The sequence below is a fragment of the Odocoileus virginianus genome, chromosome 27, assembly GCF_023699985.2.
Source record: "Odocoileus virginianus isolate 20LAN1187 ecotype Illinois chromosome 27, Ovbor_1.2, whole genome shotgun sequence".
Lineage (NCBI taxonomy): Eukaryota > Metazoa > Chordata > Mammalia > Artiodactyla > Cervidae > Odocoileus > Odocoileus virginianus.
The window spans coordinates 18,770,896-18,796,247 of record NC_069700.1 but is presented as its reverse complement, the minus strand read 5'-3'; the positions used below and the strand labels follow the sequence as shown (position 1 = coordinate 18,796,247).

The window sequence follows — 25,352 nt, the reverse complement described above, 5'->3', positions numbered from 1 at the left end:
GATGCTGTCTTTGAAAAGATATGATTCAGAAGAACAGCAAGGAAAAATAAATAACCATGAATCACACAAGCAAAAATAGTACTGGCTCAGGGGTTGGAAGGACTGGAGGAATGAGGGGTAATGTAATTTAAGGAGAAGCCCTGATTGACTGGAGTGAATGTCCACATTGAAGAACAGTGTGGGACAAGAGAAGACAGACAAAATAATGCTATTGCAATAGTCCTAGTATTAGTCTGGTTTCAAGATTCTGTGAGAAAGGGACAAGTTATGAGTTATATGCTGAAAGGAGTTTGTGAAAAGAAACAGGATATGACCTATGTGGATTGCCAAGAACTTTCCCCTTTCGGTTTTAAGCATAATTTATATAGGTGTAGCATGCTATAAGGGCTTCCCAGGTGGTGCTATCTGCCTACCAATTTGGGAGACATAAGAGACACAGGTTCAATCCCTAGGTCAGGAAGATCCCCTGGAGGAGGGCATGGCAACCCACTCCAGTATTTTTCCTAGAAAAATTACATGGACAGAGGAGCCTGGTGGGCTACAGTCCATGGAGTCACAAAGAGTCGGGCACAACTGAAGCGAGTTAGCATGCGTGTACACACACACACACGGAGTGCTATAATCAGGATATCTGTTCCTTTTCGAGCATCTCTGGAAAGCCCCTAGATGGGATTAAGTGGAAAGGAAACTGCTATGATACTAGTATCTCATTGCAGTAAAAATTTAATCTCTGGTGGGGAGAAGGAGAGAGAGGTGTTAAGGGCTATCTCTCCACCTGCTGGTTATCATGAGAAAGTGCAGGGACAATTATGGAAAAAGAAATCAGTAGTTCCAGGTCCCGATTAAGCATTTTTCAGTTATCTCATTTAATCTTTATAACAAGTCTGCAAATAACATTTTATACTATTTTTTGAAAGTGATAGTAGGAGTAAAGGATTTCTATCATGATTTCAAAAAGAAAGGAAGATTCCCTCTCTGGAAGCTATAAATTAGTAAAAATGTATTAGTGTTGAAAATTGAGCAAAGTATTCTTCAAGGCTTCCCATGTAGCGCTAGTGGTAAAGAAACTGTCTGCCAGTGCAGGAGATGTAGGAGACTCAGGTTTGATACCCGGGTCAGGAAGATCCCCTGGAGGAGGTCATGGTAACCCCCTCCAGTACTCTTGCCTGGAGAATCCCCTGGACAGAGGAGCTTGGTGGGCTGCAGTCCAAAGGGGCACAAACAGTCACACATGACTCGAGCAACTTAGCACACACACACGTTCTTCAAGGTGCTGGCATTGCCAGCATGAATGGGACCTACAGATCTTGTTCCTAGAAGCTCAGAGCCTATCTACTCTTGATACAATGCACTGTAACAAGACCTGTGCTAGATTTGCAGTTAACTGAAAATATAATGTGATATGAAACAGCTATTTCAAGGTTATGATGAGAACTAAATGAACTAAAGCTTCTGGAAGTACATAACTCAGTGCCTTGTAGAAAATAAATGATGATTTATTATTTGATTTTCCTTTTATTTGTCTGTGAAACCAGAGTTGGGACAGTAGGCCTCATTCACAGTCCCCATCTCTTCTAGCCTAGGAATAGTGCGGAGATACCAACTCATAGCTTTTTATTCGTGCTTTTAAATCATACGCAGGGACTTCTCACATAGTTTGAAAAGTCAGGCATCATGTCTCTATCATTCTAAATGCCTATCTCCTCCAGTCCTCACTCCACACTTTGCTTTACTCTGCAAACCCTCTTTCCTTAACAACCACCTAACCATGTCTAGGATATTTTTGGTTTTTATTATCAACATCTAACTTAGTCATCCCATCCTTTCCTAATTTATACCCACGAATTTAAATAAGACTTTGTGGTTGTATGTATCTTAGTGTCTGCTGGAGATAAGTGATGCTGCCTCATTCTTCATCTCCATTGGTTATATGTATATATAAAAAGCCAGTTAACTGAGAAAGGATGTGGTTTTTCCAGAAAAATCTTTCTCTTTCTCTTTATATTTCTCCAAAGTGTCTTACTCAGAAGGAAAGAACCAACACCCAGACTAATATGAGGAATGATCTTTTGGGTGCTGTCTCCAAAAGGAAATAAGAGACACTTATGAAAGACCTCAGGTTCCTCCCTTTTTAATCAAATATTAGTTGTAATACATGCCTGTAAGTCCAAAAATGAATCATATTCCTACTGTTTATTCCTACTGTCATCACACTAATCTCTTTGCCCAACTCATCATAACTAACCTTGGACTGCTAAATGTTTTCCTAGTTAATATTTTTTCTAATCTCATTCCTTCCTTTCTAAACAATGTAACTTCTTTATATTTTTTCAATGCCTTACCTAGGATAGTTTAAACTTTACATATCAGCTCTGATTGCCCAATGTTACTAAGGAAGAAATTTTAATTCTGTCAAAAGGATTCCTCACTATTTACCACCTCCTGACCATCCCTCCCCCTACACACATGATTTCACTGTGGTTCCTAATCCCCAGATGTCTCTAGACAACCTGATACATAACCCCTTCCTCTATTTTCTAAGTCTCACTTCCTCCAGAACTCACATCTCTACAAATACTTCCTTTTTGTTGTAAATTATGTTTTTACTTATTTTTACTTATTTTGTTTTATCTTGAAAATTAACGTCACCAAGATGTGTTTTGCTTGTTTTTTAACAGATGTGTCTATGGTAGGTTTTGTCACATTAAAAAAAAAGTTTTATATATCTATCTTTACTATCGGTTTTAGTCTTTTTAAAAGTAGAATCTAAGTCATGTCTACATTTTAAGCCTTAGCATTAGAAGAATTCTATGCATATAGGAAGCACTCAATAAATATTGTGAACTGAATACCCCCAACTAGGGCTTTCCTGGTGGCTCAGTTAGTGAAGAGTCTGCCTGCGATGCAGGAGACCCACGTCAGGCAGATCCCCTGGAGAAGGAAATGGCAACCCACTCCAGTATTCTTGCCAGGGAAATCCCGTGGACAGAGGAGCCTGGAGGGCTACAGTCCATGGGGTCGCAACAGTCGGACATGACTTACTGACTAAACCTACCTACCTAACTAGATTGCATGTATAATGTACCTGTACATGTGGTAGGTTCTCAACTAAAATTTACCAAATGGTGGTGAATGATTAACATCATTGCAGGGAAAAGATACGAGGGATAGGCATCAAGAATATTTTTCTGACTGTGAGGATATGACATTTGGAAATAAGTGAAAGAGGGACAATCCCACAAAATTGTCTTTTCACCAAATTACTGCTTATTACTGCCAGTCTGTGTGACTCCAACAATTTCTCCTATGTAGAGACAGATATTTCTTCCTTCCTAGAAAATGAAAGGATAAACTGACTAGTGACCAAAGGTTAACCAGTCCCAGGATCATCTCCCAGATTATACCCAGTGCTCCTCATTTCATAATTTCTTATTAATCACAAAACATTTTCTGGATTTAGGGTGTTTGGTTTTTTGGATGTCCTTTATTCTACTTTCCCCAACTCCTCAATGTATCCGAAAAAGTCTCATCAAAACATAATTCTGATACTTTATAGAATTATCTGTTTCACAGTGTCTTGAGATTGATCTCTTGTCTCTATTCTCCCATACTAGTGGAGAAGTGAAAAGAGACTCTTAAAGGGCAGATTCATTTGCTCCAGGCACCAACACCTTAGCAGACATTGAAAAGTGCCCCTGTGCAAAAGATATTCAATCTTAGAGCATTGACCTGAGGGACAGGGACCTGTTGGGATCCTCTCTAGAGACAGAGGCAAGAGCAGGCAACATTTTGACCTCTCCCTCTGCCTTGCTAAAGCTTGACAGGCACTATTTTATTTTATTATAGATTTTACTCCAAATTTTTTCCCTTGGTGGATGCTACTTCACATTTCAACTGGCAAGCATTATCTCTGTGCTCTTGGTCTGCCTTGCTAAAGCTGGTGGGTACCATCTTTTTGTTTTCCCCTTCAGCGGGTGCCAACTTCATGCTCTCCATCTGTCACACTCCACAGACCCATTGTCTCCCAGAGTAGGGCTCTTACACATGTCTGGTGCTCCTGCTTTTATGTCTGGTGTCCTGGTTTGTGCAACTGTGACCTGGGGACACCCCCAGATTAACTGGTTCTGGTGGTGTCAGGGTTTATGCTCACAGGTCCTGCAGGACTATAACCACCAGAGAAAGATTTCTTAAATAGCCCCCACCACTGGGGCACAAAAAGAGACAGCAGACCCAGGAGCTCAGTCTTTTTGTGAAGGAAACCTCTACTTTATTATCATACTTGCAGCCTAAAGGGCAGGGTTCTGATTAAACACACAGCTAAGGGCTAACTGTAAACTTTTCCAGGGACCCCAGAAGGCAGGGGCTGTCTTTGTGCTCTTATTATGCCACCCCAGAGCACCAGTGTCTCTCAGAGGGACACTCTTACAAGTGTCTGGCTTTTCATCTGCTTCCTTATTTATTTTTTGTGGCTGCCATTCAGGGATACCTTTTGATCTCTTGACTCTGGTGGCCAAGGGGGCTTGGATCTCTGTATACATTCCCAAGACATTTTATATTTAGGCTCGACAGGTGATATTATGACAGTGATTAGCCAGAGGTGTGCTAAAGATTCATGCGTGCCGCCAAGTTACTCCCAACATTTCAAGGTTTCTTTAAACATTCTTGAAACTATCTCAGTCCAGTTCAGTCGCTCAGTCATATCCGACTCTTTGCGACCCCATGGACTGCAGCATGCCAGGCTTCTCTGACCATCACCAACTCCCGGAGTTTACTCAAACTCATGTCCATTGAGTCAGTGATGCCATCCAAACATCTCATCCTCTGTCGTCCACTTCTCCTGCCTTCAATCTTTCCCAGCATCAGGGTCTTTTCCAATGAGTCAGTTCTTCGCATTAGGTGGCCAAAGATTGGAGCTTCAGCTTCAGCATCAGCATTCAATATTCCAATGAATATTCAGTCCTTCCAAATCAATATTCCAATGATTTCCCTTAGGATTGACTGGTTTGATATCCTTACAGACCAAGGGACTCTCACGAGTCTTCTCTAAACTATCTAGAATATTACAATTCACTTAACAGTTGGAATCGTTATCATGTTGTGACTCTACCTTAACTAATAGAAAGGGGCAACCAAAGACACCCTTAGAAGCCTATCTAGGTAAACACTCCAGTGAATTGTCCATACAGGAACATAACAAGGAATTGTTTTGGATGGCGGGTATTCACATGGCTATAAAATCATATAATAGATGAAACAAACATGGTCAAGACTACAGATATTGTAAATAATAAAAGCAATAGCATTGAAGGAAATGTAGACAGCTAAAAACTTTTAGTGTTTCATTCCTGTTCTGAAAGGAAAATAAACCAACTGCTATGTATTTTGCTTACATGGCAGAAACAATCTGGTAGGACTGATTCTTCTCATGTTTTTGCATTTTCCATAGCTTAGAATTTTTATTCAGTAAAAAGCAACAAGTAATTTTTATTCCTGGAGAAGCTTAATATTTTGAGTAGCCATTATGTTATCTTCTGCTGTGATTATTAAAAAGCATTTTTCTCTTGTTATTAACGTAGGCATGGTTTAGATAATTTTTTAAAATTAACCGGCCACTTAATTCTTATTTTAATAATTTACTGAACTCCTCTTTTCTGAAAGTTTTTTTCAAGATCAGGTTCCAAATTCTGAGCTACAGAGACTGACAAGCATCTTTCGCTCTTAGCTCGCCTTTAGCGTCTCTGGATGGTTTTTAAATAGCACCAAGCTTTCCTTGTTTACCTTGGTTGTGTAACATATGAAATGAACATGACTTAAAAATTGATGCTAGCAATAATTACTGAGGGTCATTCGCTTCAGTGCTCTCAAAATTGCTCTACAGTATTGAAAGATTGATTTTTTTTTTTTTTTTTGACAGGTACACACGTAGGAAGAGATGTCCTTTCCCATTGAGGGAGAATCATTACTAATAAACTTACCTTTTGAGGGTAGAAACTTGTTTATGAGGATGGACTACTACTGAAATAACTGCTGAAATATTTTATTGTGTATATTGAATAAAACAGACAACATTCCAGATATACACCTGAAATCACTTGGGCAGTTGCTAGTGGAAAATCTAAGTGGAGTTTTGAAAAACAATTAGACCTGTATTTGTACCTAATAAAGATGTGGCTAGTTTGCCACAGGATAATTAGATGAATATTCTGGCAATGCCACTAAACTCAGTGACAGCATCACTTGAAAGATCTTTTCATTCCAGTTAAGTTATTGACTAACTTTAAAGTTTCCTTTTGTGTATCAGAGACACCCCTACTTGTCAGGAGGTACAGACTATATAGTCTCCAATCAACAATTATAATTCTGTAATGTAATCTGTTACCAGGAATACTATTTCTTGAGGTGTTCACAGAATCATAGCACTTTTAAGTATTGAAACTCCTGAAAGACTGAAGTGACTTCTTTCCAATTATAGGAAAATGAAAAGTGAAAGAGAAAGTCGTGTTCCACTCTTTGCGACCCCATGGACTGTATAGTCAAATTCTCCATGCCAGAATACTGGAGTGGGTAGCCTTTCCCTTCTCCAGGGGATCTTCCAAACCCAGGGATCGAACCCAGGTCACCCACATTGCAAGTGGATTCTTTACCAGCTGAGCCACAAAGGGAGCCCTCATTTATGAAAGTTTAAGTAATTTTCCTAAATCTGCACCACTAAGTTACGGTGCAAGTAGGACCAAATTAAAGATCTTCAATTGCAATCATTTTCTCTCCACTCCCTCATCTCCTAACACACTCAACATGCATTTGTCAGAACAGCTCTGTTTCCAAGTGAGAGGAATGAATGCTCCTGAAGACACAAATATGTGACCATCACTGACCAGCACAAAGCTAGATCACAATAGGGGCCCAGTTAATATATTTCATATGCAACTGGGTCAAACCTTTAAAGTACTAAATTAAAGCAATCCTTTTAGTGGAGAAAATTCTAAGTTTCAGAAGAGGACCTTCATATTGAATCTCTGACCAGCAACTGATGATGCTATTTGCCTCTGATGTTGATTGGTTGCCTAAAGTGGGCTCATCCAATCCAGGAGCAAATGAGTCCCTTGGTGGGTATTATTTGGATGTGGGTGGAGGAGGGTCACAATACCCATTTGAGAGGACTTGCCTGCCCCTCTCAGTCTCTGTCCTCCACTGTTCTCCAGCATGGTGCGCCTGTATTTCTCTGGAGGCTCCCGGATGGCAGCTCTGACAGTGATGCTGATGGTGCTGAGCCCTCCCCTGGCCTGGGCCAGGGAGATCCGACGTAAGTATATACCTTGGATGGTGACCTATCGTGGGGTGTGGGGTGAGGAACGGAGTCAGCTTTGTCATTATATCAAGGCCAGGTCCCTTAAAAATTGTGATATTTTCTTTTTGACCACCTATCTCTATCATACGGATCCTTAGTTCTTATCACAGTAAAGGAGCCTGGGTGCTTGCCCACTTAATGAGAGTTGTAGAAGTTGCCGCCATATATATGAACCATTTATTTTCAACTCTCCTCCAATAAAACCTATCCAGCCTTGCAGTCAATTCTCTTAGGGTCTTTTTTTTTTTTTTCATTTATTTTTATTAGTTGGAGGCTAATTACTTTACAATATTGTAGTGGTTTTTGTCATACATTGACATGAATTAGCCATGGATTTACATGTATTCCCCATCCCGATCCCCCCTCCCACCTCCCTCTCGACCCGATCCCTTTGGCTCTTCCCAGTGCACCAGGCCAGAGCACTTGTCTCATGCATCCAACCTGGGCTTGTGATCTGTTTCACCCTAGATAATATACATGTTTCGATGTTGTTCTCTCGAAACATCCCACCCTCGTCTCTTAGGGTCTTAAGATTTATAAATAAGAATGTCAAAATAATTCCTCATGCAGCTGTTTCCTTTATTTATAGTATGTGTGTGTGTGTATGTGTGTGTGTGTTAGTCACTCAGTTGTGTCTGACTCTTTGTGACCCCATGAACTATAGCCCACCAGGCTCTTCTGTCCATGGGATTCTCCAGGCAAGAATACTGGAGTGGGTAGCCATTTCCGTTTCCAGGGGATCTTCCCGACCCAGGGATCAAACCTGGGTCTCCCACATTGCAGGCAGACTCTTTATGGTCTTAGCCACCAGTTATGCCAAAAAAGGGCTTCCCAGGTGAGCTAGGGGTAAAGAACCTGCATGCCAATGCAAGAGACGTAAGAGATGGATTTTGACCCCTGGGTCGGGAAGATCCCCTAAAGAAGGAATGGCAGCCCACTCCAGTATTCTTGCCTGGAGCATCCCGTGGATGGAAGAGCCTGGTGGGCTACAGTCCATGCGGTCGCCAAGAGACAGAAAGAACTGAAGCAATTTAGCATGCATGCCAAAAAAGGGAAAGTTTCACCAAAAATTTTCTGTGGATTCAAAAGGAATTAGAAAGATCTCTCCTAGAAGATCCTGTGTTGTGTCCTCAATAGTACTTAAGCTGTCTCTCCTTAATATGTAAGACAGTAGCAAAAGGTCTCTCCCCATGAAGCCGTTTCCTTTCTCCCGAGTTCCAGTGTTTATAAGGATTATGTCCCTGTAATGGAAGTCCTCTGACAAAAGTTGGGGTTGGTTTTTCTCTTTTTTCTGTGGAAAGTACCCTAAAGCTTAAGCAGAGATTCTTAGTACTTGGAATGACTCTATAGATAAGGAGCACCTTATGGGATGTCCTATGACACTTAAAGAAGTCATGTAAATTCTGAAAACCTGACATAGGTTAGCATTCACCACGAATCTATTTTGAATCTCTCTGCACAATCAGTTTCTCCTACGTCTCCCCATTCTCTGCCCTGAAGCTCTAAGAAGGGATTTAACTAGTGGAGGACAAAATATATAAAATTATGTTTTTGTAAGTCAATAGCAATCAAATATCAGCAATTTCATATTCTTCAAACCATAAACCCTGAGCAGGGTACAGAGTATGAAGGTTGTTTCCATCCCATAGGGTTGAAAGTCAAAAAGCAAGTGAAGAGGGTTCATTGGCCTATTGAAGTCTTGGCCTCAAATTTCATAGCTTCATTTATCATGTAGTCTCTGTTCCCTAATTATTCATGTTAATAAATCTTTCCAGTTATTCCCTACTCCTTTTCCAGTTATGTCATCACAATTATCGAAAATTCCCAAGTTTACACAAGAACATCAGCACTATATAGTCCATTAGATGAGATGAAATTTAGTGAAAATTTCTCTCCTTAAAAATCACCTTTTACTGAACTTTGAATGTTTCTTACAACTAGTGGGAGGAGAAAGAGGAAGTTTGTCTGAATTTGTCATAGAAGGTAGAAGGAATTTAATGTGTCATCAGAATAAAAGTACTGGAGCTGGAGCCCCTTCTGGATGCTTTCCAGGATCCCCACAAAAATCAACTTTCAAAACTCAGGGTTTATTTGTTTAGATCTGTTTCTATTTTTATGAATAACTATTATATATTGGGTTCTGTTCTAGGCCCAGAAAACTCTATTTGAATAAGGAAGAAAAGACCCCCTGCTATCATGGAACTAATGACAGGAGAGAAAGACAACAACCCAATAACCTTTAACAAAGGAAAAACATTTCAGGGACAGATAAGTGCTCTGAAAAAAATATGTCAGGGTCATTGACATATGCACTGTGTTAAAATCCAAGAAAGTAGGGGAAAGAGAGAGTGTGTGTAGATCAGAAAAAGAGAGCAAGGGCCATGTCCAGAGGGCCAAGGGCTTATGAGTCTGTAAAAGAGCTTGGGAAGGGGTACTATTGATGTTGGGGAAGACCAAGAGGATGTGATGCATGCATGTGAAGAAAATAGATTTTTCAGGAAGGAAGGAGTGGCAGTTGTGGTGAGTTTAACTAAGGAGGGTCAAGTGAGAACAGGACAGAGAAATCAGCACTGGGTTTGGCGGACTTGATGTTTACAGTCAACAGAACATACAAGACAGGAGCTAGGTTGGACCCTTTGAAGAAAGAATGAGAGCTGAAGAAGTAAGGGATGGATTACAGATGCCATATTTGAGTAGCTTGAATCAGGGGGAAACCGTGCCCTAGTATCAGAGAGTAAGCTGGACCTAAAGTATAAGAATAAAAGAACCTGAAGAAACGCTGGGAGGATTTGAGAACCAGAGAGGTTCAGTCACCACAAAAAACACTAGAATGCCCTTGTATATATGCAGGGGTGACTGGTTATGGAAAAAGCCATTGATTTATACAACCTTATATTTATTAGTGACCTAGAGTACAACACTTATTCCCCTAGCTGATGAGAATGGAGTAACAAACAAAACAACCCAATCTCTATCAGCATGGAACATCAAAACACTTCATAGTTGTTACATACCAGGTCCATAAATTACATACATAAAGTATGTAATTCTTATAACTATCCTATCAAATATGTAGCAGTTAAAATATATCTATGGAATCTAATATTAAAAAAGTTTCAATAATTTACCCAGTATCACATAGCTGCTGCTAGAGACCTAGAGCCCAGATTATATAGTGTGAAACTGAGTTTATGGAAATTCCTTTTCTTTTATGTCATCATACTCTGTTTGTGTTATATTCATATATACATCATTATTTTATAGAAAGCAATGTTTCTGCTCTTTTGTGCTCAAAATGGTAATTAGTGATAAACTTAATTGAAGATAATTGCCAAATGATGATGAAGATATCACTTGCTTTATAAAGTAAACAAATAGATCTTGTGAGCTTCCATTCATAGGGTTTATAAATATTAAAATGGCAATGTATTTATTGAGGACTTATAATATGAACAGCACTAGAAAGAGTGCTAGAAGCAATAAATAGGAGGAATATTCATTAATTTTGCATTTATTTTACAAGTTTCATATGGGTTCACACTATGTGCAGACTGTCATGGGCATGTGAAGAAGAAGAAAAAGAAGTACTAAATGTACTCCTGAAATTTTGTTAGCAAGTTGGGCTAAGGTTGCCAAATATAACATAGGATCCAGTTAAATTTAAATTTCGGCTAAACAACAATAATTTCTGAAATGCAAACTTAACTGGGAAACCTATATTTTTATTTACTAAATTGGCAACCTTAAATCGGGGACATGAGTTGCAGTAACAGTGCTAACAATATAAGCTACCATAAAAAAAAATTTACTCCACACAGTTTTAGTTTGTAAGTTTGTCTTTGACAAGAAGGTTTAGAGAATTTCTGAGTATTAAGATAGACTAGATCTTATTCACAGTGCACTTTCTGCCATCATTTATAAGTGAAGGTCTCTTCTCAGAGTCTGGAAAATTGTTCATTTCTTGTTAACTGTATAAATGAGGTCATTTTTTCCCCTTACTTTCTTCCTTTCCAATGGGACTTGACTACAGAAATAAGAATTCTTTGTATGACCAAGGTGGATAATTTAATGTCTACTGGTTTTATTGGGAGTAGGAGACAAAGTTAGAAAATGAATTATTTGGGACTTTGAATGGGAGTAAATTTTCTGTGACTATAGTTTACTCCTATACTATAGACAAGTAGTGGGCCAGTGGCAGAGAAATTAAGAAGAAAGATGATGTGAAGGATAAATTACATGACTTTGTAATTTGTTGGTGAGGGAAACAAATAAGGCTTTGTACTGAATAAATGTGTTTTACTGGAAAAGTAACTCTCTACTGGGGCTGGATTCTTAAAAAGTATAGATTTGATGTAGGATCAAGACAGACTATTGGCAAAACTTTCAATGTAATTCTCAGCTGCTCCAAAATTAACAATGGTTTTTGCACCGTAGATTTTTTCAGATGGTTTATACTGGTGGAGCTCATTTGGTGAAAGACCACCACTCGTTACCTGTACTCCTTGACTCCTAAACATTTGGAAATATCTGGAGCCATTTTTGGTTGTTACACTGAGGGTTTCTTCTGATATCCACTGTGTAGGGGCTAAAGGATGCTGGCAAACAGCCTACCATCTACTGAACAGACCCCACCCCAACCCTCAGAGCCATATTTGACCCCTTAATTCATCAAGTCAGATTTGCCAATTGAGATTTGTCACCAATTTTTTAAAAATCTGTTTTTCTGAGCTTCCTTAATTCGAAAATGCAGTAAAGAGATTGTAGCACTGTATTAGGGTTATGGATTTAATTTCCTTAAAGCTCCTCAGTAGTTCTCCTTACATATAGTATAAAGTCAAAATCCTAACATCGCCTACAGGACGTTTAAGTAACTGGCTCAATTACTTGATTTCTCCAGTGGAGTCTTTTACCTCCTCCCTCTCACTCTCTGCACTTCAATGAAATATTTTTTCTAGTTCTTTAAAGAAGTCTGTCACTTCTTCCAAGCTTTTGTACATGGTATTAATGTACAAAATACAGACACCTGAAATGTGTCTCCCTTTAACCCTAAACATAGACACACACACCCAGTTTCTTCCCTCAGTGCACGCCAACTTAGCCTTTCATGTTACATTAAATGTCACTCTTAGAGACCACTTTTTGGCACCTAATGTAATTCAGGTCATCCTATAATTGATTGTTATAGAACTCTAACACTTCTGATATTTCTCACTCTTGTATAAATTCATTTATGGTTTAATTTTGTCTGTCATTTTCACTAAAATTTAAGTTCCATGATTGGAGGGGACATGTCTGTTTTTGTTTCTTTGGGTTCTCAGAGAGTAGCACAGGCCTGTGGCAAGGTCAGCCCCAACCAAACATTTGCAAAATGAGGTGAACATGTTTAAGGAACTGTTAAAAGAGCTGTAGGATGACGGGAGAGCGCTGGTTTTCTGGTGGGGGATTTAGGAAGAGGTGGTGAAGGGGCAAATCCTCTAAGTCTCGGGCTTAGAGGACTCAGGCCTAGAGGGTTCCAGCCAAGCATGGAAGCTGGACTAGGTCGGGAAAGGCTTGGATAACAGAGATTTCCCCTGGCCTCCTGCAGCCTCCTTCTGTAGAGCGAAGATGAAAGAACTCAAGGCGTGCTGGTAGTTGGGGTGCCGGTGGAGCCAGTGAGGGGGCTAGGGCTAGTCCTAGCGGCCCCAGCTGAGCCTGGGCGTCCCGCGTTGGTGGGTGTCGCCCCTGCCCTCCATCCCTCATTAGCCTCTCCCCAGGAGTCCGCTCCTGTGACCTGATCTTTCCTGTCTCTGCAGCACATTTCCTGGAGTATGCTAAGAGCGAGTGTCATTTCTCCAACGGGACGCAGCGGGTGCAGTTCCTGCAGAGATACATCTATAACCAGGAAGAGTACGTGCGCTTCGACAGCGACGTGGGCGAGTACCGGGCGGTGACCGAGCTGGGGCGGCCGGACGCCGAGGGCTGGAACAGACGGAAGGAGATCCTGGAGCAGAAGCGGGCCGCGGTGGACACGTACTGCAGACACAACTACGGGGTCGGTGAGAGTTTCACTGTGCAGCGGCGAGGTGAGTGCGGGAGTGGACGGCCAGGGGGTGGGGGGCAGTGTGTGTGTGTGTGTGTGAGAGAAAGTGGGAGACAGAGACAGAGACAGAGAGAGAGAGAAACAGACAGAGACATAGATACCTCACTCAGTCCGGGGCGAGTGTGTACGACTGTGAGTGAGTACAAGTTAGGAGGGTCCCTGTGAGAGCGTGTTGTCAGCAGACACTGATTTTGTCATTGGGTGATTGTAAGACGGGGAGAGACAGAGAGACAGGGCCAGAGACAGAGGCAGACTGGTCCAGGGTAAGTATTAATATGTAGGATGTGAGCAAGTAGAAGCTGGGGTTCCTGTGAGAGTGTGTTGTTGGAGAGACAGTGTGTGAATTTGTCAGTGACTGTCGAGGGGAGTGTGTGTGTGTGAAGTGGGACGAAGAGAAGAGTGTGTGTGATGGGAACAGTGCCCTGGGGTCTGAGTGGACCTGGAGGGAGGGAAGGTGTTGGGGGGGATACAGGAGGGAGGTTAAGAATTTGTCCATATCTTCCAAGTTGTCCATTTTATTGATGTATAGTTGCTTGTAGTAGTCTCTTATGACCCTTTGCATTCTGTGGTGTCTGTTGTAACTTCTTTCTTGTTTTCTAATTTTATTGATTTGACTCCTCCCCCCACCCCTTTTTATTGATTGAGTCTGGCCAAAAGTTTATTAATTTTACTTATCTTCTCAAGAATCAGCTTTCCATTTCATTGACCTTTGCTATTGTTTTCTTCATCTCTATTTCATTTATTTCTGTTCAGATCTTTATGATTTCTTTCCTTCCACTAACTTTGCATTTTGTTTGTTCTTCTTTCTCTAAAGTTGTAAGGTTACGTTATTTATTTGGGACCTCTCTTGTTTCTGAGTTAAGATTGCACTGCTATAAACTTCCCTCTTAGAACCGCTCTTGCTGTGTCCCACAGGTTGTGGATTGTTGCATTTGCCTTGTCATTTGTTTCTAGGTATTTTTTGATTTCTTCTTTTAATTTCTTCATTAATCCATCGATTATTCAGTAACATACTGTTTAGCCTCCCTGTGTTTGTGTTTTCTACAGTTTTTTCCCCCCTGTAATTGATTTCTTATCTCACAGTGTTGTGGTTGGAACAGATGCTTTAGATTAATCTTAAATCTTTCATTTTATGATATTGTAAAAATGTTTTTTCCTCAGATTTCATTTTATTTTTTCAAGAAAATGTCTTTATTGAACCCGTTAGCTTTAGGGGTTGTATCAGGCACTAAGCATACATATTAATGAGACTCCCATCCTTTTTTGAACTCAAATATAAGCTTAAAAAGAAAGAAAAATGTAAAACAATAATAGTTCCAATAGTAAATATGCTTGTTTTGCAAAGGAGATGGGTTGATCAGTGGTATGTAAGAATTTATATAAATTTTAAAAAAATTAATGGCTTTCCCTTTCCTTCAGGACTCACCTTTTTCTTGAGATTTAACTGACAGAGTACAATCACATGCATCTTTCATAGGGTAGAACCATTTCTGAGATATTCTAAGATATGAGTGCCTTGAGAGAGCTTTCGCAGGATTTCATCCTTTCTCTCCACACCTGTCCCACTGCTTTTCCCCAATTTATCCACATGGCTTTGAATTAAACAAGGATAATAATAGCTAACATATATTGTAGGGTAAATCCCAGTCATTGTTACATACTTTACGTATATTAATCCTCACATAATGAATACTAAGGGATAAGTTAGTGCTATTATCCTCCTTTATAGATGAGAAAGTCCAGGCACAGAGGAATGTAAAAATTCTCCCAGGGTCAATCAGTAAGAAGTAGAACCTGGATTTGAACCCAGGCAGTCTGGCTTCAGAAATTATGCTTTTAATTAATGTGTTATATGCCTTGCAAAGATGTGTAAACACTTCAGTTCAACAATGAATAGCTATTTCACTGCATGAGAAAACACACATTTTCTCAACATCTTTCAAACTAATGGTCCAATGTGTAAATGTTAAAGATAAAGCTCATGGCACTAATTCCTCTTGTGCCACTGGGCCAGCTATGAGGGAGGCCTACCCAAGGCTGCAGTCTGAACTTGAGAGTGGGGGCTGAAAGGCAGCTAACCAAGGAGACTTACTCTGTTGTCCTCACTAATTCCCTCCACCTTTTCTCTCCCAGTGGAGCCTACAGTGACTGTGTATCCTGCAAAGACCCAGCCCTTGCAGCACCACAACCTCTTGGTCTGCTCTGTGAACGGTTTCTACCCAGGACACATTGAAGTCAGGTGGTTCCGGAACGGCCATGAAGAGGAGGCTGGGGTGATCTCCACAGGCCTGATCCCGAATGGAGACTGGACCTTCCAGACCATGGTGATGCTTGAAACAGTTCCTCAGAGTGGAGAGGTCTACACCTGCCAAGTGGATCACCCCAGCCAGACGAGCCCTATCACAGTGGAATGGAGTGAGCTTTCTGATCTCATAAGTTCCTCAGCCACCGTGGAGGGTGCTTGCTTTCCCCCAAGTGTTCCCTGAGTGTCTGCTCTCCCTACACCCTGGGTTCATTTGCTCCTTGTTCTCCTGTCCTTCAGCTGAGGTTATTGGGGGAGCCCTGAGACAGCCTACGATAGAAATCCTCTGATAGTTTACAGATATCCTGGGATAGTTTCTCCAAATACCTACACCCCCTGAGGAGGCACTTCTGCCTGACAAGGAGAAAAGAGGTGTCCCTGTTCTGAGCTTCCTGTGATATCACAAGTCATGGACACTACATGGCCCTGGGCACCAGTCCCCTGCCTCAGATTGGGCTTCTGACACTGTTGCTCTGAGTTCTTCACTATGATCTGAAGAGATGCATCCTCTACAATGTAAGGATGTGCTTGACATGAGTGGAGTCCAACCTCAGCTATGCTTTTTATTACATCTGTCACCCTAGACAAGCTACTTAACCTCATTGAGTCCTTGGCTCCTCATCCATTAGATGTTGAAGTCATGTGACCTAATAGCATGGCTAATAGCATGGCCTAATAGCATGGCTGTGATATTTAAATAAGTTCACTGTCTGAACTTTGTAGCTACTCAATGTGATTTTTAATCTCTTTTCCAGAAATGGCCAATTGTTCTAATTCTTCCAGGGCAGACTTTGTTCCTCATTCTCATAGTTCACAATTTCAGCGTCACAATTAGAGAAGAGAATTTGGGATAAAAATGACTAAAACTGGCTTCTTTTCTCAGGGGCACGATCTGACTCTGCTCAGAGCAAGATGATGAGTGGAGTTGGGGGTTTTGTTCTGGGTCTGCTCTTCCTTGCAGTGGGGCTCTTCATCTACTTCAGGAATCAGAAAGGTAAGGAGCCTTTAGGCAGCTGAGCTTCCTCATTGACTTTTGGAGGAAGACTGTGGTTTTGCTCAAGTGAGTTCTCTGTATATCAATGGCCTCTTCTAAAGCTTATTTCCCCCAACTGACCTTAATATCCCAGAGATCCAGAAATCTGTAGTCCATGGTTACTTATGGGTGAAACATAAGAGTTTGTGGCTTGTAGAGATAAGGAAAGGTTAACAGGCATGGGGATTTGGGGTGGAGATCCTGGGACAAATACAGGAAGAGACAATAAGGCTGACTTAATTGCACTGGATTGGTATGAGAGAAACTTCATGGGTCACATGCTCGTAGTGTTTGCCCTCATATAAACCCTGGCATCAGATGATGTGGGTTATGGTGTTGGGAAGATCTCTGGTGGGGCCTTGGGGCTTGGGACACTGTGTTTTGGGGATGGATTAACCTCTATATCTTTTAAGTATATATCTTCTTTTGTCTCTCCTAGGACGCCCTACACTTCAGCCAACAGGTAATGCTTTTTGTCTTTTAAAATCTTAGTTAGTCTCCCTAGAACAGATGGTAGAGGTGACAAGACAAAGGGAGAAATAATGAAAGACTTTGAACCTGACTTCTTGTCAGGCAGTTTACATTAAAGCTTCTTCTTTCAACTAAATAAAAGGCTTGTGTTCTAAAGTAGCTTTGGCTCGGGAAACTTAAGAATTTTTTCCCCTTCTAATCTTAACATTTTAATATTAACTTTAACATTCCCCTGAGAGAGGAGAAAAGGAGCTGCCTCTAGAGTTGTGTCTGGAAACAACCCTCTCCTCTTTCTTTTGCAGGGCTCCTGAGCTAAAGTGATGATGGTCACACTCAAGGAAGAACCTTCTGTCCCAGCTTCTTCACAGCGTGAAAAGGTTTCCTGCTTAGCGCTAACTCTTCCACAATGAAGTACTTTCTCAGGATCTTGTTTGCTTCTGGCTCAGTGACCCGGTAGAAACTGTCCACCTTGATGGCTTTCTCAGTCACCCCTACCCCCCTGCCCTCAGCCTTTGACCTGGGAGTTCTCAATACTGATTCCAGTACCTTATGTTCTTTCTTCCTTGGTTCCCTTTGTTTTCAATTTCTACTATTTCCTGTGCATCTGAGCTCATCTTCTGTTCATTTTACTTTATAATGTGTTCCCTCAAATAAATATGGAGTGAAAATCATCTGCTTCATAAATCTTCAAGAAAGAAGTCAAAGAAAAGATAAAGGGAAGATTACATCACACCACAATAATGTTTTTATTTATATTCCTGAATTTTGGTCACCTGTGGACCTAGAAAGTTTCCTTTCTTCCTTTATTTTTCTCTCGGGTTTTCTACATTCTGTTATTAGACATGTTTTCCTAAGCTAGCCCTTAATGAACCCATTTTCCTGAGAAAGCCCTTAAAGAACCCATTTCATGATGGTCCGCTACATCTCTGCATTTTCCAAAGACAAGTTTCTTTATACTATTGGATACAGAAATTGGGACAACAAATGTAAGAAATGCAGGTAACTTGTAAAGATGTGATGCCCTCAATATTTTTGTAATCATGCTCTTTTTGTCTCTTTTTCACTGATTTTTTAAAAAGAGAGTTATATAAACTAGGGTACTTCTTGAACTATTTTTTTGTTAGACTGATAGTGGGCTATGCTTCAATCTTTTTCTGTCCTTCCAATAAACATCATTGATGTGCTGATTCTTTGACTGGGATACATTCTTCCCCATAAATAGTTCTCAGAAGTCTATCAGGACAAAGCTGCCAGTTGATAACATGCATTCTGAGGTCCTCCAGTTTCTGTTACAAACTTACTGTCTGTCACAGGGAAATCCCATATGGATCTTAGCAGAAATCAGAGACCATGCTGGGAAGCAAAAGGGGTTATATGAATACAGTAATGTACATCCAACAATGGAATACTCTGCATTTTTAGAAAAAAATGAGACTGTCTTACTAGGCAGTAATCTCCAAAAATCACTTTCAGTATGTACAGAAGTGTGTGTACCATACACAGCATTTTGTTTAATAAGGTAGAAGAGGATAATAAGAACATGTAACTAAACCCATTCATTCAATCAATCTACATATCATCTACTTACATTCATAAGTAGAGACAAAGGAAAGATTTTTTTTGCATTGCCTTTACAGCAGAATGAGGGGATATGTTGAAGGGAGACAAAGATGAAAGCTGGACTTTTCCAAATAAATCTTATTTAATATTTTAACTGGAGGCAGTTTTGAATATTTTGTGTAATAAGATTTAAATAATATGTGAAAGGTGATATTGAAAACTAAACTCAAGCTGTAATGATTGAAACAGACTTGTCAAAAATATATGATGAGAAACAAGCTAGAAAAGTAATTTTTTACTTTTCTTTTTTAGCATTTTCTAACTCTTGCATAGAACATTGTGGAACTACAATTGTAAATCAGCATTTATTTATAAATTCCATAGACTTCAGTTGTATAAAGGAGTTGGGTAGGTTCTGAGAAAGGTAACTACATTGGGTAAGCAGATAGTGGGTTTTGCTTTTATATTCCTTCTGAAGAGTCAGCTTTAAATTTAAGTCAAATCTAATGAGCAGATAGTAGATTCAGAAACTCATTTCAGAGTAATGGTAACTTGAACACATTTTCTCCATAGTCAGAAGCAACTATTATTTTGTTTTCAACCATAGTCAAAATTTATCTTATGCATATGTTGATTATGTGTGAAACGGTTATCATCTTATAGAAATTTGATAAGCTGATAGTCATATCTGCATTATGTATACATTTGGTGTAAATCTTGTTTGATGCTAAAGTTGCAGCTTTACTCTTGCTTTGTTCTTTAAGATGAAGAAATAAGTTGTCTTGTTTTGTTTGAGATCAGTGTTCTGAAAAATAATGTAGAAAAGTGAATGGTGTGAATATCTGAATTAAGATGCTTTCTCTTAGAAAATCCATTTCGATTGGCTTTACTTTATTATTATCTTACATAACACATAGACCTAAGGTAGTGAATCTGCAGAACTGGTTATCAGGAGGTGGCATCACCAGTTATCTGAAAGGCAGGAAAAAACAACTGTTTCTTCTCCCGTGCTTTCATAGAAGGAAGGTGTCACTACAATTAGAGTAGCTAAAAGACTGCCAAGTGCTGAAAGATGTTTGTCTTCACTGAGGAGAACAATTGGACTATTGCAGGGTTTATAAAGCTATTGAAGCAAAGATTAAACTAAAGGCTATTAGAAGATAATATCAAGAGGCAGAAATATGTATTTTAGCCAGGGCCCCTATGAACCAAATCATTTTGTACCAAATAAATCAAAGAATGTACCTACAGAGACATCAATCTCATCAAGTAACTTGTTAGTTCTTTACTTGTTATTTGTATTTCTTTAATAGCAGAGTTATTAAACCAGGTATAACAGGAGATATTTGTATAACAGGAGATATTTGTGATGGCACAGACTCCTCTTTGTTTAGCCAACAAGTAATCTATAGCAATTCAATTATCTATACCCTTATAAGCTCAGAATAATTATTATGCCTATAGGCATATTTTGGGGTAGCATACTTTGCTCCCCTTCAAGATCAGACTGCCTTGCTTTCTGCTTTGTGGTTTTATTTTACTTATCTTGGATTTTTATCATCAAGCTGTAAAAATTTTGAGAAAAATAATGGAATTATATTTTTTTGCAACTTTATAATTACTAAGCAATGTACCAAATTACTTTGCTTGAATTTTTCTTTTAATTCTCTTTTAATTTTCTTTTAATTCTCATTACAATTAATCAGTGTTTTCATAAGAGGAATCAGGCTAATTTAAGTAGACACCAGTGAATATATAGCTAGCACATGACAGAATCAAGATGAAGACCAAGTTTAACTCATTTCAACAACACTAATTTGCCAGTCTACCATACTGTCAGGGAGAATTTTGTTCAGTCACTCAGTTGCGTCCCACTCTTTGTGACCCCATGGACTGAAGCATGCCGGGCTTCCCTGTCCTTCACTATCTCTTAACGTTTGCTCAGACTCATGTCCACTGAGTCGATGATGCCATCCAACCATCTCATCCTCTGTTGCTCCATACTCCTCCTGCCCTCAATCTTTCTCAGGAACGAGTTGATTCTTCATATCAGGTGGCCAAAGTTTTGGAGCTTCAGCTTCAGCATCAGTCCTTCCAATGAATATCCATGACTGATTTCCTTTAGGATTGACTGGTTTGATCTTTTTGCTGTGCAAGGGGCTCTCAAGAGTCTTCTCCGGCACCACAATTTGAAAGCATCAGTTCTTTGGCACTCAGTTTTCTTTATGGTCCAACTATCACATCCATATATGACTACTGGAAAAACTATAGCTTTCACTAGTTGAACCTTTATCAGCAAAATGATGCCTCTGCTTTTTAATATGCTGTCTAGGTTTGTCATAGCTTTTCTTCCAAGGAGCAAGCATCTTTTAATTTTGTGGCTGCAGTCACCGTCTGCAGTGATTTTGGGGCCCAAGAAAATGAAGTCTGTCCTTGTTTTCATTTTTCCCCCATCTATTTGACATAAAGTGATGGGACCAGATGCCATGATCTTAGTTTTTTGTGTGTTGAGTTTTAAGCCAACTTTTTTCACTCTTTTCTTTCACCCTCATCAAGAGGCTCTTTAGTTCCTCTTTGCCCTCTGCCATTAGGGTGGTATCATTTGTATATCTGAGGTTGCTGATATTTCTACTGGCAATCTTGATACCAGGTTTTGATTCATCCAACCAGTACATCACATAATATACTCTGCATGTAAATTAAATAAGCAGGGTGACTTAATCCCTTTGATTTGGGGTAGGTTCTGTTGATCATTTTGGAAATAGATTAATCAAATCAGAATTTCAAAGATAAATGAGAAATAGCCCATTGTGACTCAAGCATTCTTTGCCCCCACTTTAAGTTGCATCTCTCCCATCTTTTACTCAGGTTTTTCACTCAGGAACCCATCTTCAAAAACAAGATGGCTCCAAGAATAAGGCAGGCTAGTCTCTTGGTAATGAAATAGGTATCCCGGTATATATGAATGAAATGGGTAATGTCAATCCTCAGTGTCCAATCTCAATCCTCATTAAGTCTGGAGTGGGTGATGTTGATGTATAAATTCTGTTGCATGTGAATAGATACTCCTCTATTCTGCTCCCCACTCCATTTCCTCCCCACCATCTGTCTCACCCCTTATCAGAGGCCAAACCCTAGGCTTTCAGATTCACTCTGCTGAAGGTGCAAATATTTCATTGACCTGGAGAATCAAGAACCAAAACCAAATTCTGAACCTGGAGCTAAGTAGAGATCTCCCAAAACACACTGCTCTAGGTTTTTCCAAATGAGAACTGGACCACAGCAACTGGATTGCTTGCAGATCCTCTGAATGAGACTGAGCCCTGGTAAACTGGGACTTTATTTGGAAAGTTAGCTGACTGAAAAGATGGCAGGCTAGTGCCTGAAAATAACCATCTTGTCAGGGCATAAGTGTTGGGCTCTTTTCAGAGATGGGTGGAGGTGAGGAAACAAAGTAAAAAGACCATTTAATTCTTGCAAATACTGCTAGAATGGCAAGCTTCCAGCAGGAAATATGTTAGCTTCACTTTCTTATAGCCTTTCTCAGTGGGCAGGGTCAAGCTATCTCCCTGTTAGCCAAACAAAACACCCTAGGCCAAGGGTCAAGCCAAAGGGGCTGGGCAGGGCTCCCTGAGGCAAGTCGTTATGTATGCCTATGAGAAGAAAAGCAAAGTAAGAATTAACGTCACAGATGCAGATCCAGTATGGATTCAAAATTAACCCTGACAGTTGCAGAGTTACTATGGAGTTTAAATTGAATATATTGTGCTCTCACCTTTAGATTCCTTCCTCTTCTCCCTTCATCCTTTGATTTTGGAAAGGTGTCTCAATATTTTCACCTATAATAAATACAATCTTTCCAAATGAACTGCTATTCCCTACAGACTCCCTGATTTCAAATATAATACAAAGCTATATATTGGCAGAGAAATAGACACAAATAGCTATGAAAGAGAAGAGAGAGTCCAGAGATAAACCCATACTTACATAGACAATTAATTTACAACAAAGGAGCAAAAAATATAAAATGGAGAAAAAATAGTTTCTCCAATAAAAGATGTTGGGAAACAGGACAGCCACATGCAAAATAATGAAACTAAACCACCTTCTCACACCTTACACAAAAACAACTCAAAATCAATTAGAGACTTCTACATTCATAGAAAGTGAACCCATAGAACTCCTAGAAGAAAACCTAGACAGTATGCTCTTTGACATGAATCTTAGTAATATCTTTCTGTGTATGTCTTCTTGGGAAAGGAAATCAAAAGCAAAAATAAATGAATAGAACTACATCATATTAAAAATTTTCTGCACATCAAAGGCCAACATCAACAAAAAACACAGCCTACTAAATGGGGGAAAATATTTTCAAATCATATATCTGCATAAAATATCAAAAACAGATAAATAACTCATAGAACACAACAATAACAAAAACTCAAATTTAAAAAGATACATGCATTCCAATGTTGACACCAGCGTTATTTACAGTATTCAAGATAAGAAAGCTACTTAAGAGTCCAACAAAAGATAAATAAAGATGGTGTTTTACATGTATGTATACATATATAATAAATACACAGTGGAATATTAGTCATAAAAAGGAATGAAGTCCTGCCATTTGCAACAATATGAATGGTCCTAAAGGGTATTATGTTTAGTGAAATAAGTCAGAGAGAGGAAGACATATACTGCATACTGTTACCTATATAGACAATAAAAAAACAAAAAATGAATTAATATAAAAAAACAGAAACAGATTTTCTGTGTAGAAAAATAACTAGTGGTTATCAATAGGGAGAAAAACTGAGAGAGACAAGATAGACTAAGACCAAGGGGTACAATCTACTATGTATAAAATAAATAAGCTAGAAGGATACATTGTAGAGCACAGGGAAATATCCCATTATTTTATAACTTTGAACAGAGTATAATATATAAAAATGTTAAACAACTATGTACACCTGAAACTAATATAATATTGTAAATCAACTGTTAGTTATAAAAATAAAATAAATAACAGAACATTAACTTATTCCATTTTTATAACATATATGGCTAAATTATTTAATCCACTGTAGTTCCTTATCCTTTTAAATTTGTAGTTCTATCATCTGCACTTTTTGTCCTGAACAACACTTCTTGTCTTTTTTACTGTGTTAAGTTTTTAGAACTTTCTTTTTTATTGCTGCTGTTGCTGCTTTAGTCGCTTTAGTCATGTCTGACTCTGTGCTATCCCATAGACAGCAGACCACCAGGTTCCCCCGTCCCTGGGATTCTGCAGGCAAGAACACTGGAGTGAGTTGCCATTTCCTTCTCCAGTGCATGAAAGTGAAGTCACTCAGTTGTATCTGACTCTTAGCGACCCCATGGACTGCAGCCTACCAGGCTCCACCGTCCATGGGATTTTCCAGGCAAGAGTACTGGAGTGGGATGCCATTGCCTTCTCCATATCTAAAATGAGTACATAGATATTCCCTTTCTTCTCTGTCAGCATACCCTTTTTATGTTAGATTCACACATACTGCATTATAATATATAAAATGTTTATTCTTATTTGCTCGAAATGGTAATTAGTGATAAAATTAGCTGAAGACAATTTCCAAATGATGATGAAGATATTTCTTGCTTTAGCAAGGTAAGTGATAGAAAGACCTTGTGAGTTTACATTCATAGGGGTTATAAAAGTAAAAAAATGTTGATATATCTACTGAGTACCTATTTTGTGATCAGCACCAGAAAGTGTTGCTCTTTAATTTCATACTTAATAACATTCTGTGAGGAATATACTATCATCAAATCTGTTTTAGAGATAAAGAAAAAAGGCTCATGGATGGTAAAATGGAGCCAAGTAGAAGAGTTCATGTTCAAATTCAGAAACTCTGATTCTACAGCTTGTGGTTCTAACTACCATTAGTGAACAGTGGCTTGATTGTGTCTGAATTCTTAATACAATTTCTGATGTTCATACATACAGTGTCTTGATCATGTGTATATTTGTGGGGCAGTGGTGCTATCAGTTCAGTTCAGTCGCTCAGTCGTGTCTGACTCTGCGACCCCATGAATCGCAGCATGCCAGGCCTCCTGTCCATCACCAGTTCCTGGAGTTTACTCAAACTCATGCCCATTGAGTCGGTGATGTCATCGAGCCATTTCATCCTCTGTCGTCCCCTTCTCCTCCTGCCCCCAATCCTTCCCAGCATCAGGGTCTTTTCCAGTGAGTCAACTCTTCACATGAGGTGGCCAAAGTACTGGAGTTTCAGCTTCAGCATCAGTCCTTCCAATGAACACCCAGGACTGATCTCCTTTAGGATGGACTGGTTGGATCTCCTTGCAGTCCAAGGGACTCTCAAGAGTCTTCTCCAACACCACAGCTCAAAAGCATCAATTTTTCGGTGCTCAGCTTTCTTCACAGTCCAACTCTCACATCCATACGTGACCACTGGAAAAACCATAGCCTTGACCAGATGGACCTTTGTTGGCAATGTAATGTCTCTGCTTTTTAATATGCTATCTAGGTTGGTCATAACTTTCCTTCCAAGGAGTAAGCGTCTTT

The 25,352-nt window shown here is 39.5% G+C and overlaps 1 protein-coding gene across 1 annotated transcript; it reads left to right on the top strand.

Moving 5' to 3' along the window:
* Nucleotides 1-7,124: 7,124 nt before the first annotated feature.
* LOC110152667 (DLA class II histocompatibility antigen, DR-1 beta chain-like) lies at nucleotides 7,125-18,420 on the top strand. Its single transcript, XM_020916455.2, has 6 exons — nucleotides 7,125-7,303; nucleotides 13,141-13,410; nucleotides 15,561-15,842; nucleotides 16,613-16,723; nucleotides 17,202-17,225; nucleotides 17,536-18,420. Exons 1-6 carry the CDS (start codon nucleotides 7,204-7,206, stop codon nucleotides 17,547-17,549), a joined length of 801 nt encoding a protein of 266 aa, XP_020772114.2. The 5' UTR covers nucleotides 7,125-7,203; the 3' UTR covers nucleotides 17,550-18,420.
* Nucleotides 18,421-25,352: the final 6,932 nt, after the last annotated feature.

Excerpts from the sequence above, each read along its gene's own strand:
- LOC110152667 (XM_020916455.2), top strand. The coding sequence starts at position 7,204 with ATGGTGCGCCTGTATTTCTCTGGAGGCTCCCGGATGGCAGCTCTGACA. Across the intron at positions 7,304-13,140 it reads CTGGGCCAGGGAGATCCGAC|CACATTTCCTGGAGTATGCT; the intron begins GTAAGTATATAC and ends CTGTCTCTGCAG. Across the intron at positions 15,843-16,612 it reads CCCTATCACAGTGGAATGGA|GGGCACGATCTGACTCTGCT; the intron begins GTGAGCTTTCTG and ends TTCTTTTCTCAG.